Genomic DNA, 14,518 nt, shown 5'->3' with positions numbered 1-14,518 from the left:
GCCGGTTTCGTTTCGGTAGCAGGTAAAAATAAAGGTTAGTAACCAGTATTTTTCAGCCACGTCATACGCTATATCATCTTTTTCTCACATAAACCGGCTGGAACAACTAAATTGTTATTATTTAATAAGTTCATTTACCGATTTGATATAAATTTTTGTTGAGATACCATATTGTCATTTTTTAAAAAGTTCAGACACCAAAAATTTATTATTCCCTATTTAAATATTTACTACCGGTTCAATCACAGAAACGTAAAGCTTTTAAATGAAATGCCCCTTTCTAATCCATTTTTCTCTAAGTCTCCTTTCGGACTTAGATTAATAAACTAGTCGGCTGAACCCGTACATTCACTCGACTCTAGTTTATTTTCCACTATCCTTTACAGTTCTAAACCTTTCTTTAGACTGTTTCCAACTTTTCTCATGGACTGAACGACCGATAACATTTAATGTTCCATGACGCCGTTAGTCCTTAAATCAATCGGCCGAACTCTATCGTTCTGTCGCCGTTAACTTGTTCGGGGTTCTAGTACGTCGTCTTAGAAGCTCTCCCGCAATGTCTGGACCGTCGTCTCAGACTTCTAGACCGTCGTCTAGATTTCCACATCCACTTTACATAAAAATAAATATGCATGCAATAACTAGTGATCACATAGTCCTATTATAGCCCAAATAAGATGGCACGTTTCATAGACTCATTCCATAATAATTTTATTTACTCAAAATAAATATACGATATATTTAAAATGCTTTACGATATTAATTTTCCACATTAAAGTAATAATAGTAATTTTATTACTTTAATGTATGCATGTAATAATGCAAACTCACAGACTGTCGTTCCACAATTATTTTTGTCACGCTAATCCACATTTAGCTCCTCGGCGATTATTCATTCATCGCCCCGTGAATGCATCACATTCCGAGATTGACCTTTCGTCAATTCGATAAATGTTTGATAAACAAAACGTTTCCCACTAATTCTCACGATCGCAATCGTGGCCCGCACATACACTACGTATCGGTTTCAATCTTAGGAATCCAATTAAATTTCATAATTTGGTCCATTCTAAATTCTTAGGTAAATTTTACCATTTTACCCTTTCGGAAAAATTCCCATATTTTAAAAATATATTCGGACCTTATTAATTTCCATATTCCAAAATACCCTTATTTCAAATCCTCTTTTATAAAAATAATATATACATATATACATATATACATCCTTTAATTAAAATTTTCCAATTTTAATTAAATAAAACATTAATTAGTTTATATCTAACTAATTAATTCTAACCCATTTAAAAATATAAATCTTTTGGGTCTAAGCCCAAATTAAAAGTTTTAAATCTTAAAAACTTTTAATTTAACAAATCCAAGGCTCCACTTGCCTTTCAAGTCCACCAAAATTCCATTTAGGACATATTAGTCCTTATACTTTTAAATCTTCCATTTTAGTCCTTTTAACCAATTTTTAATTTATTACTTACCTTTTAGTTTTTAACTTTGGGTCCAAACTTATTTAGTCAAGTCTAAATAAAAAGTCCAAAGTTCTAAGTCCGGGATCTAATTTACGGTTTTGGCCCCACTTGGCCCCGGTACATATTGGTTCGGTTTCAACCCGACCAAATCTTGGCTCGGTAAAACAGAGACACCGTGCTCCGTTTACCGGCCGGTAGTGGTTCGCCGACCACCACCCCATTCTCTACCACCTATACCAAAATTTAGCCAATCAATTTCAAATAAAATGAAATTTAACTCTACCAAAAATATTTAATCCACACTTGATTAAATATCACAACACTAATCACATCATTAACAATTTAAACAATCATTCACCAAATAATCTTTTCTACCATTTACCAAACCATTCGGCCAACACACCAAATCACCATTTAACAACTTTTTCATCAAACAAACATTTCTATGGCATGCTTATTAACTCAACATTTAATCAAGAAATTTAAAAGTACATTTTTTTTTAAATCATGGACTAATTCGGCTTCTAGCCAAAATTTAGCATTTCAACATTCAATCCACATAACATGTAAATATAATCTCAATTATCATTTAATCATCAAATAATCATGCCATCTATACAATAAAAATTATTTATTTTTATTTCTCATTTATTCGGCCAACCAAAACATATCATTCAAATACATTTTTAAATATTTGCATCCTAAGCATATTTTTGCACCATTTCATGCAATTTACTATCAACACAATTTATCTAGCATTTTTCATACCAATTACATTCAAATTTTACATGTAAATCACAAACACATAATTTCAACAAATACCCACTAAATAATTTTCACAAATTAAACATGCAATATTGAAGACATATTCGGCCAAACCAAAATTTTACTAACATATTTTATAAATTCCTACTATCAAACACATTTCAATATCTCATCTAATACAACACATATAGCATGAAAATTTCTATAAATCATATCACAATAATCATAAAAATCACATATTCAACAAAATATCAAACAATTTCTGTTTAAAACTTCCAATTATTTTTCACACATTTTTAACCCATATATTTCGGTATCTCCTTTTAAATTCTCAAAATTTAATCATTTCATAATTAAACTTGTTTTATTTTTATCTTAATATTTTCGGTTTCTACAAAGTTTAAAATACTCAAATTATATACAACATAACCTTAAGAAAAGTTTTATAATTTCCGAAAATATTAACTACCCTTTATTTATTTTGGTTTTTAGTTAAAGAAGCAAAATTTATTATAATCAAACCATACCCATAATTTTGATCATTTTAAAACACATTTCTAAAAGAATCAAACTTTTCAATCATACATGAAATTTTATCAAATGAAAAAAAATACAAACTTTTCAAGTTCAAAGCTTAGCAATGGCCATTAAAAATATTCGGTCTAGGTTAAATAAATTTTGATCTTGGATTTACTCATAAGTATGAGAAATACTTTGATTTTTCTTTAAACAACTCTTACCCAAGTTTTTGATCATCTTTGTTAGCTCAAATGTACCATTGCATGTAGATTTAAACTTCTAAAAATCATATTTTTGTTAAAAACCGAATATTATCTAACAAAATAACCACAACCCATTTTAAAATCATGCTAGGTAACTTATCTTTAGTAAAAAGCTTTAAGTAAAAGGAAATTTTTTTTTTTTTTTAAAAAAACTAATACATTTAACATCAAGAACACAAGCTTCATCATTTGAGTTTAAAACTAAAAGAGTGTTAAATACCTTTTGCTTATGTTTTTATACTTGTAGAGAAAAGAAAATGGAAGCTCCTATTTTCTTGCTAGGGTTCGGCAATTAGGGAGCAAAAATGGAAGGTTTTGAAGTTTTGTCTTCTCTAAGAAAGAAGAAGATGAGAAAAAGAGAGTTTCTATTTTTAGGTAAATTTTTTTAAATTTAACAAAGTGCTATCTTTTGTCTTGGAGGGCAATTAATCCCCAATCAAGTGACACCTTTGTGTCATGCATAATGACATGTGTCCACCCCCATGTGCAACTTACCCACTCAATCATATATTTGTCTCTTCAATTTCTTTTGTAGAGATTTTTAAATTTTCTTATTCACAAAATAAGATCATTAATACTTATTTTGACGTTTTTTGAAATACTACAAAATCTTTCTTGGAAAACGTTTCCGTACTAATTAATCTCTTATAATGTCAAACCTTTTGTATAAATACTTAAAATTTATTTTTTTTAACGTTTTAATAATTTAAATCGATTTTATCATTTAAGGCCGAAAATTACAAAAATGCCACCCATGCACAATAAATCGATTTACGTAGCCATGCACACGTAAACATTTAAATAATTAATCTGACATCACAAATAAATCAATCACATGCATTTAAACACCGAAAATTAATTTCTAAGTCGGTACTCTCCCGCCGCTAATTTCCGATTCATCGCATTTTCAAAAATTCCATATTTTGAAAATTAGGGGTATTACACCAAGATAGAACTGTCCACTATAATCGGGATATTAAACTCCCCGAGTCACTAAACTTTGACCAAATTACAGAAAGGTCACTAAACGGACTTTCGTTACAAAAGTGTCACTGAATTTAAAAATTTGTTACAACGGGATGTCACTCATACAAAATCCACCGTTTTTGATGACATGTCTTGCCGGATTTGTTCACATCATACATGTCTCATTTGCCACATCAGACAAAATTCAATTAATAAAAGCTCAAAAATTATATTAATTCGTAAATACAAATATAGAGACCTAACTACATAATTTTCAAAGTTCTTAAACATAATTAACAATTAAATCTGATTAACCCTAAATTTATCTCATCTTCCTCATTTTTCTTCGCCACCCTTTTCCTTCTCCATTCACCGCCACCGTCTGCCATCACCTCCATGTGCAGCAACTCCATTCTTCTTCATTTCTTAAATTATTTGAGATTATCTATAGCTTTTGATGGGACTCTATGACAACGAATTGAGTTTCTTGTAAATCAACACGAACGGCCACTTGCCGCTGCCGCCTGCAAACCCCTACTTGCCGCCTCGAGATCGGCAAACAACGAGCGAGCTTCTGGACATGAGAATGACGAGAGAGCTTCTGGAACAACGAGCAAGTTATAGTGACAACGGATTGAATGTTAATTTTTTTTTCATTTTGTTGATTTTATATGGCTTAATCTGAAATGGGTTTTAAAAGTTTTCTATGTTTATTTTTAACCCATGAATTAAATTGATTTACCCACATTTCAATTATTTGTTCCTTACTTAACTCTATTTGCTGCCATAAATTGATTTACCCAGATTTCAATTATTTGCTCCCAAACCCCACAATTTCTCTAGATTTTAGCTCTGATTGTTTAATTTGTTTTGGTGGTGGCAATGTTATTGTTGGGCGTAGTGGTACGGTATCGGTGTATGATTGTATGTCTTTGTTTGGTTATAGGAAGGAGATGGTAAAGGTAAAGAGTTCAAAATAATCCTTAAATTTTTACTAAATTTATATTTAATTAGAAACTTATTGACTGACGAGGCAAATGAGACACGTATGATGTGGACAAATCCGGCAAGACATGTCATCAAAAACGGTATATTTTGTAAGGGTGACATCCCGTTGTAACAAATTGTTAAATTCAGTGACACTTTTGTAATAAAAGTCCGTTTAGTGACCTTTCTGTAATTTGACCAAAGTCTAGTGATCCAGGGAGTTTAATATCCACTATAATCGATACCGTCACCGCCAAAAACTTCAAATTGATCATGTAAAATATATATAACTAATATTAACATTTGTATTAATATTAATAAATAATTCTAAACTAATTATTTTTTCTTATTAAATAAATATATATAATAATTTTAAAAAATCTGGCGGCGACAACATTTCCGGTCGCCGCTGCCGCTTGGGGAAACATTTTCCCATAGGGGGAATGTTTCCTAGAAACGTTCCCCATCTGGACCGACGTCGTCGGTATCCGTCAGTCTAGACCGGAGACGTTAACCAGGGACATCTCCAGCCTGGACCGACGCGATCCGGGGGCGTCGGTCGACAATTTTTTTCGAAAAAAAAATTAAATTTCACTTCTAAATCGATGAGAAAAAATAAAAATTACCTCAGAAAAAGTTTGGATACTCGTTTCCGGTTTTTGATACTTGTTTCTCGACGAATTGGAAGTGTTATCAGTCATTACGGTTTTGAGATTCGAATAAGATTGAGGTAATTTTTTTTTTGGTTTTAGTGTGAGGAGCGAGAGAGTAATTGAGAAGGGCGGTGCCTAGTAACTAGAGACGGTGTTCAGTAATACATTTTGTTTATTTAATATTCATATTTTGTTTATTTAATTTGATTCTAGCTCTCTTTAATTATTTAGATAAACTCATTTCTATGGACTTGCGTTAGAGTTTTAATATAGTATGGCCCATTAGCGTTTGATAATTGAGAAAACCACAAAAATATTACTATTTAAATAGAAAATAACAAAAATACACATCAATCTAATAATTTACATTGATACCAAAAAAAGATAAAAATTTACATATTCTAACCAAACTACTAAATAGAAGACACATGGCACACAAAAAGCAAAAAAAAAAGGTCAAAAACGTGTCATAACTGGTCAAAAACTCGTCTGACAAGCATCAGAATCGCGTCTGACACGCGTCAGCGCGTGTCAGCGATTCTCAGCATGTCAAAACAATTTAAACATGTATCAGCTATGTATCACCTATGTATCTGTTATGTATCTGAAATGTGTCACTGATTCTTTTTCTTATATTTTTAAAAATAAAAATAAATAAATAAATATATGTGTGTATATATATATATAAATTATATATATAAATTGCTTCTAATATGTATTCGATATATGTATTTATAAAACGTCTTCTTATTAAATATTTGATGCTTGCTCCGTCCTTTTATTTTTTCCATGTTGCACGAGATTTTGTTTTTAGCTCAATTTATTGTTTATATTTATAATGTATTTATGATGTATCGCCATGTATTTACAGTGTATTGTAAGATATAATACATCGGTAATGTATTAAAATTCTATTATTAATTTTTCTCCTCTCTATCTATGATGTATCGATGGTGTATTTATGATGTATCGGTAATATACTACGATGTATCAACAATGTATCAGTCATTTTAAAATTTATTTCGTTAAAATAATCCAATAAAATTTAAACATGTATCATCTATGTATCTGCCATGTATCAGAAATGTATCATCTATATATCACTAATACACACATGTATCGATCATTTTGAAAATTATTTTGTTGAAAATAATCATTCTACGAAATTCATTTCGTTTAAATAATAATAAAAAAAAGAACATGTATTAACAATGTATTAATGGTGTATTTTATGATGTGTCGACGATTTATCTACAATGTATCGGTGGTGTATATATACGATGTATACATCATGAATGTATCTAATATATATAATAATGTATAGACAATAAATTAAACCGATAACTGTATAATGCTTTCACTAAATTTGACACTAGTTTAAGTTAATCTTAAAAAACAATCTAGATACGTCTCAAAACAACAGGAGCCGACGCAAATTTATAATTTTTATTTTGCATAAAAATCAGATTTTAAAAATTGTTCTATTACATCTCGAAAATATATCACATACATCTCTGATACATTTTTGATACATCTCTGAAACAGTTGAAGATAAATTTCAAAAACAACATGGATACAGAAATAAGCAGTCTCACTCATCGATTCCAAATCCATGATCATCATAATAATATAAATCACTCAGAAAGCATTTTCATAATCTCCTTTTTTTTCTTACTATATTCTTAACTATTCAACTCCAAGTTAAGCTCTTCAAGAGCTGCCAGATCACCAAACTCAATTGGGATAGAACCACCGAAAAGAATATGAGCTAAGGTCTAGCTCGGTAAGCTTAAAAAGATTAAACAATCATGTGGGTATTAAAGAGTAGAAAGAATATTTAGAAACATTAAGGACAGAAAGTGAAGTAAAATTAACAAAAGGAAGAGTGACAAGAACATCACTAAATTGACATTCATGTAAATGAAACTCCAACAAAAAAGCATCATATTAACTGCATTTAACCAAGACCCATATGTGCTATTGATTTGTATACAATCCATGTCGAAATGCTTCAAAAATGATAACTTAGAAATCCATTTCGGTTTCCAATATACAACCAAGTACCACCAAAAATATTACTGCAAATTGGACAAATGCCCAAGATTAGAAGAAATTAAGCCAATAAATGAAGCATATGATAAGTTCAATTACCTTATATTCTTGAAAGAACCAAGAAACTCAAGGAATTATTAAAATCAACAGTGCACAATGACAAAAAAATACAATTAAAAAAATAAGAACTCAACTAATTACAGAGAAATGGAACAAACTCTATTATTTAGATAAAAACACAACATTACTGTAACAAAATTCAAAATAAAAAACCCAAAACTTTAATTTACAACAAGCCAAAATTAAATTACATGAAAGAACAATTCTTTGAATCCCTATGCTATATTCTATCATAATTCACACAATGACAGCTAAATTTAACCCAATAACCAAACTTTGTTTAATACCCATCTTATAAAAAGAATGAAGAACATCAAAGCTTGACAACAACGACCCCATGGCCGACGGTATGTTTCAGATTTTTTCAAACTTTGACGGCCGATTTTCTCGGAAGATACTATCTTCATCTACTTTATTTGGAGAAGGCGGTCATTTGCGATCTTGCGCTTCACTTGACGACAGCGGCGATAGTTTAACGGAGGCGGACAGAGAAAGAGAAGATTTCTGCTATTTGGTGTTTCAATTTCTGGTTGATTGCCAATATAAGAGGAGAATGAAAGTGGGTATAAAAAGTAATAATTATGCCAGCTCATCTATTTATTGTAAAATGCTCTGGGTAGAAGAGAAAACTTAACAAACTGTTGGTATTTGAGAAATTTTTTGCCGCAATAGAAATTAATGTGTAATTATCTCTTGATAATTTTATTATATACCATTATTGATTTATAATTAATTATTTAATATACATAATTAAGTGTTGAGTTAAAATTATGATTAATTTATTAGTTTGATCAAATGATATAAGCGCTAAGTTTATTAGGCTGTGGATTCAATTCATTCCACAAATCCATATCCGCCACTATAAAAACAAAATTAATAGTTTGATTTTTGAAAGTGTAAAATGAGCCAAATTGAGTTTTAAAATTCTAATTTTAGCATTTTTAAGCTATTTAATCTCTTCAATTGAACAAAATCGACCTATTAACCTCTTCTTTCTTTTTTTTGAATAAATACATAAACAATTTATAGATAATGATAGGAAGAAACTATAGATAATGATAGGAAGAGTTTTCTTCTCACCAACAAAAGCATACCGTAGATGAGGTGGTAAAGGTTTCATCTCGACACTTAGAGGTACCTCAAAGGATGGTGGTGTTAGAACCTTGCTCTTGTTTAAATCCTCTGGTTGAGGCTCATTTTCTTCGGTATATAATCATAACTTGGATCATCGGATTGAAACGTGACTTGAGCGACCCCAAAAAAGTGTGTTTCCCCTTTAAAATCAAGGGGCTCGATCGAGCTCTTCATTAACGAGGGAAGGATCGATCGAGCCATGAAGCCGAGAGGCTTCTTCCCCTCAAAAACCAGAGGGGCTCGATCGAGCAAGGGGGGAGTTCGATCAAGCTCCTCATTTGAGAACTTCAATTTCGCAATAATTTCCCCCGTTCCTTGGTTCAATGCTTCTATGTTCGATTCAAGTTGATCTTTCACAAGTTCATTCACCAAATCAATCCTCATGCACTCTTCCTCCTCGATGGTACTCCTAATTGCCTTCTTCATATCAAACTCAACCTTTTCATCATCAATTCTCAAAGTCAATTTGCCAGCGTGCACATCAATTAGGCTCTTCGGGTATTCATGAATGGTCGCCCTAAGATCATAGGGCATTCTTTGTCCACCGCATAGTCTCAGATGACAATATCAACCAGAAATATAAACTTATCCACCTTCACAAGCACATCTTTAAATATTCTGAATGGTTTCTTCAAAGAGTGGTCGGCTAATTGGAGTACCATCGAGGTGTTATTCATGGGCTGGTCTCTAAAAAGCGTCCAGAAAAGAAACAAAGGCATAAGATTGATGCAAGCACCCAAATCACATAAAAAATTTATAGAATTCATGTTTCCAATTGTGCAAGGTATAGTGAAACTCCCTGGATCTTTCAACTTTGCCGGTAAATAGCTCAAGATGATTGGGCTACAACTTTCCGGAAGAGGAATAGTTGAATCTTTGTCCTAACTTATTTTGTTGGTGATGATATCCTTTAATAACTTCGCATAATGAAGCATTTCCCTCAACGCATCCTCCAAGCTAGGGTTGATCTAAAGCTTCCTAATGATCTTAAGGAACTTGTGCAACTTGTGGTTATCCGGTGCCTTTCTTAACCGACTCGGAAATGGAACCTTAGGAACAAATGGAATAAATGAAGGTGATCTGACATAAGGCTCCTCTACTTCAATCACAACCTCCTCACTAACCGTGGGTAGCTCTTGACTAGAGCTAGCAACATTTGCCTCAACATTAGGCTCCTCTTCTTCCACTCTATGCCTCTTGCCATTCGATTTTTCAAGGTTTCTCCCACTTCGAAGTTTAACCGCTTTGAGTTGCTCCCTTGGATTGTTTTCCGTAGTGGATGAAAATCCACATTGAGTTCTTCCTTGGAGTGCAATTGCCATTTGCGAAATTTGAGTCTCAAGGTGGTGGATAGTGGAGGCTTGATTCTTCTCTCTTTGCTTATTCATAAGATCCATTTTATAAAACTTCTCCATTAACCTATCCATCTTGCTCCCCTCATCCAAGTTCCTTTGTGGTTGAAACCTGGGAGGGTGTTGAGGCCTACCACCAAAATTTCTCCCTTGATTTTGTTGTTGTTGTAGTTACCTTGTTGTTGTTGAGGAGGTCTATTGAACATTGCCTTGCCCATCATTGTTTCTCCATCCAAAGTTAGGATGATTTCTCCACCCGCGGTTGTAAGTGTTTAAATAGAGGATCGTTTGTTTGACGTTTCCCACCAACATAATTCACTTGCTCACTCCATGCTTGTCGCGTGGCATAACATTCTCCACTAGTATGGTTGTAATCCCCACAATTCTCACAAACACTTGCACTTGGTCAAGTGTCATCACCAACTTTTGGGCCGGTGGTCTTCTCCTATCAAAGGACTAATTACTACTAAACAAGGCCAACTTCTCAATCAACTCATTTGCTTCGTCATAGTCTTTTGCATCAATGACCCCCCCCCCCCCCCCCCCCCGACGCCGAATCGATGGTGGCCGTTGTTGTCTCACTCAAACCGTCGTCGAATATTTGCACGACATGTTCTCTTTTTAGGCGATAGTGAGGGACACGTGTTTGGAGATCCATGAACCTCTCCCAAACTTCATAGAGGGATTATCCATCGTATTGGTAGAAGTCAATAATATCCTTTGTCAATTTGGCGGTCCTACCTATCGGAAAGTATTTCGAGAGTAAAGCTTGGGCAAGATCCCTCCAATTGTGAATCGAAGAGTTGGGTAATGAGTGAAGCCACAAGCTCGCTTTGTCTCTTAAAGAGAAAGGGAACATTCTAAGCTTGATTTGGTCGGCGGGGACACCGTGAATCTTGAATGTGTCTAGGACACTTAAGAACTTCACGATGTGGGCGTTTGAATCCTCACTTTACAATCCATATAAAGAGCACCGATTCTCTAAGAGTTGAATATTGCTAGGTTTTATCTCGATTGTGGCCACTTGGAACGGAAGAGCAAAACATCCATACGTGGCATTATCCACATACGAGAGGAAGAAGTCTCCCAAAGTTTGCCTTGGCACGGGTTGAGCTTGATGCGGTTCTCCCCTAGGAAATTGTGGCCTAGGTTGATCCCCATCCTCAATTGGAGGAATGAACCTTTCATCCTCATAGTCATCATTATCACCCTCCATAATTAAGGGCCTCTGGGTTTCTCTTCATACACTTATTTCGAATCCACCAAGGTTATCATGAAACGGTTCGAGCGTGAGATTAGCACGACGTGTGTTGTGCATACACGAGAGGTAATACCCTACACAAACAAAAACAACACACCAAGCGTAAATCACAAAAAACTTGAGAAAAGAAACAAAAGTAAAACACAAAAATAAAAGCTAATTCGACCAAGATTTAAAATACTTTCAATCTTATTAATACAACACTATCCCTGGGAACGGCGCCAAGAACTTGGTGGTAAAAACACTCACGCGCTAATGCCAACTCGTAGTACTCGATAAGTCGAGGTCGATCCCACGAAGATTGAGGTTAAGTGAGAATGAAATTTCTTTCAAATCCTAATTCGCTTAGCAACGAACAGAGATGTTTTTGTTTAATCAACTAACAACCAACCAATCAATTAAAGTAAACTAAACTTGCAATTTAACAAACTAATTAACAATTGCTACGATTTAAATGATTAACAACTGATATCAAAGGATAAGGGGTTTGGAGGTCAATATTCCACAAAGGTCATGCAATCTCGAGAATCGGGTCTAGGGCTATAAATGCAAACCGAGCGTTCCTAAAGCGTATCTCCCACTCTCGCGAGCCTCAAAAAGATACAAAACTGCAATACAAACCTACTAATCACGCCTAACTTACTCTCATGGCACTAAACAAGATTGACAAGAAAGTTCACAATTAATACTCAACGGTAGGGTCTCCTAATCTCTAACCCACTCTCATGGTGTTATCATTAAGATTCTAATCAACCTAATCCAATTAATTAACCTTCTCTCAAAATCTAAATTATTCTAGAATCATGCTTTAGGTAGCTAGACTAAAACAAGCATTAGGAGCATTAATTAGAACAACACAACAAGTCTAAACCCTAACCCAATCATGCATTTATCTAAGCTTACATATCAACTCCCAAACAAGGGAGCTTAACCAATCATGGCTAAGTCAACAGCAATCACAAAATAATAATAATTAAGCGTTAAAATGAGAGAATTAATTACCTTTGTAGAGACAACTAATGAGAACATTCAATAAAAAAGATAACTCCTTAATCAATAATAAAGAAACACAATCTTCAATTAAAAGCTTCAAATATTCAACAATGGAGTAATTTCTACTTGGAGAAGATGGCACAAAGCCTTAGAATTACTAAAAAAAAGGGAATATTCACTAAGCTAAAAAGAGTTATGTCTAGAGAATGTTGCATAACCTAAAATAGAGATAAAATGTCTTATATATGGCTTACAAAAGAGGAAAGAAAACAACTAGTACAATAGGTGTGTTGGGCTAAATCCAGAAGTGGGCCTCATCTTGTGTCTTGTAAACATTCTGAAATTGATCACCCCTATTTAGCTTGGGCTCAATCAAGCTCTTCATTAAAGAAGTGGAGCTCGATCGAGCCCTCTAACCGAGAGCTCAAGATTGAGCTCAAAATGCAAGGGCTCGATCAAGCCCTTCATTAAACCCTGGGACTCGATCGAGCCCTCTTTCTGAGGGTGGGGGAGGGGATCTTTGCCGAAAACGCTCCAATACTTCGCTTCTTTTCCGATTTGCTGATTATTCCTTCTTTAGCCCAAAAAGACTGCGCTTTGCTCCGTTTTCCCTACATCACACACACACACACACACATAATAAGGTATACAAAGCAACCGAAAAGCTTGGTAAAATATGTAAAAGTATACGGATAACAACTAGAATACATAGGAGAATTTTACTCCTATCATCCTCCGATCATTTGATCTTTTAGACTCGATAAATTTTGTATTATTTATATCCAAATAAAGAATACCACCTCCATATTTCATTATTTTATTTCTGATAATTTATTTTTATAAATTTTGGTTAGAAATGCTCAATTTGGAATTTGAGCTAAAACGCTTATTTTCTTACTTTTTCCGTTTATATTTTTCCTTAATAATTATCGATATCCAAATAATCGATATTATTTTTATAAATACCAATTCACGTTAATAATCTATTTAAATTATATTTTCTGAGAATTAAAATATTATTTTCCAATTTTGGGACTTAAACTTATTTTATTCCAATTTTCCATACAATCTTCTTTACTCCCGTTTCCATTTCTTTTATGGATTATAAATATTGAAATTCTCTTATCACAATTTCAATATCGAAATTCTCGCATCCTCTTTTATTTATTTTCTTTGATGAATTTCTTATTCTTTTCATTTTGACGATTCAAAATGAAACACGTTGCTTACTTTTACAACGTCAAATTTTCAGGGTATTACAACATATAAGCCAAAACGATATAACGATCAACATTCCCGACCAAACGTTACTGCTTTTGTAGCAACTGCTCTTGATGCATATTCTGATTCTTTGCTTGAGCTGTTTGCATAGCCGCAACTCCAGTTAAAAACTAGTCCAAGTTAGAGCCTACGGGATTCGCTTGTTAAGGCATTCCTGGTTCCTGCACTGGTTCTTGTACATTGGCAGCTTGGATTCTGCCTCTGCCTAGGTCTCTACCTCTTCCGGCTACTCCAACCGGTTCTCATTGTCCTCCCTGGAAAAAAGACTCATCTTGAGCCTCCTCGGCTGCCTTTTGTTGTTGTTGTTGTGCTGCTCCTTGTTGTGCGATAGCAGCACAAGTCCTAGGTTGTCTTTGATCAGCCATCTGATCAAAGCAAACCACGTCACAATCAATAATCATAGGACGAGTATGTAAACAACTTAGTGTATATCTAAGCACAAAGCCAATCGTATTTGCATGCTCGTCTAATCACATAATCTCGATCACACGCATAAAATGGACTCGCATCCTATAGAGGAGAGTTAGAAGTTTTGAAAAATAAAAGAGGAAAAATCAATGACATGACTCGATTCATATAGATGTAGTAGTTCCTAACTTATCCTAGTGACATAGTCAATCATAGGTACCAACAAACATCCAATACATTCAGGCAATGGTCTGCGAATCTAAACCATTTCTCTGTTACCAAC

The 14,518-nt window shown here is 33.6% G+C and overlaps 1 protein-coding gene and 1 non-coding gene across 2 annotated transcripts; one reads left to right on the top strand and one right to left on the bottom strand.

The window, feature by feature from the left end:
• Positions 1–9,494: 9,494 nt before the first annotated feature.
• On the bottom strand, positions 9,495–10,355 carry LOC126661995 (uncharacterized). The gene is made up of 2 exons (XM_050355880.1): positions 9,937–10,355; positions 9,495–9,789 (listed from the first exon to the last, which is right to left on the bottom strand). The coding sequence occupies exons 1-2, from the start codon at positions 10,353–10,355 to the stop codon at positions 9,495–9,497; spliced, it is 714 nt and encodes a 237-aa protein (XP_050211837.1).
• A 560-nt stretch (positions 10,356–10,915) lies between these two features.
• Positions 10,916–11,022, top strand: LOC126662410 (small nucleolar RNA R71). Its single transcript, XR_007635785.1, has one exon. It is a non-coding gene; the product is annotated as a small nucleolar RNA R71 (small nucleolar RNA).
• The last annotated feature ends 3,496 nt before the right edge of the window (positions 11,023–14,518 follow it).

Source organism: Mercurialis annua, linkage group LG8 (genome assembly GCF_937616625.2).
Source record: "Mercurialis annua linkage group LG8, ddMerAnnu1.2, whole genome shotgun sequence".
Taxonomy (NCBI): Eukaryota; Viridiplantae; Streptophyta; class Magnoliopsida; order Malpighiales; family Euphorbiaceae; genus Mercurialis; species Mercurialis annua.
The sequence above is the reverse complement of the archived record's forward strand: the minus strand, read 5'-3'. Positions and strand labels throughout refer to the sequence as shown.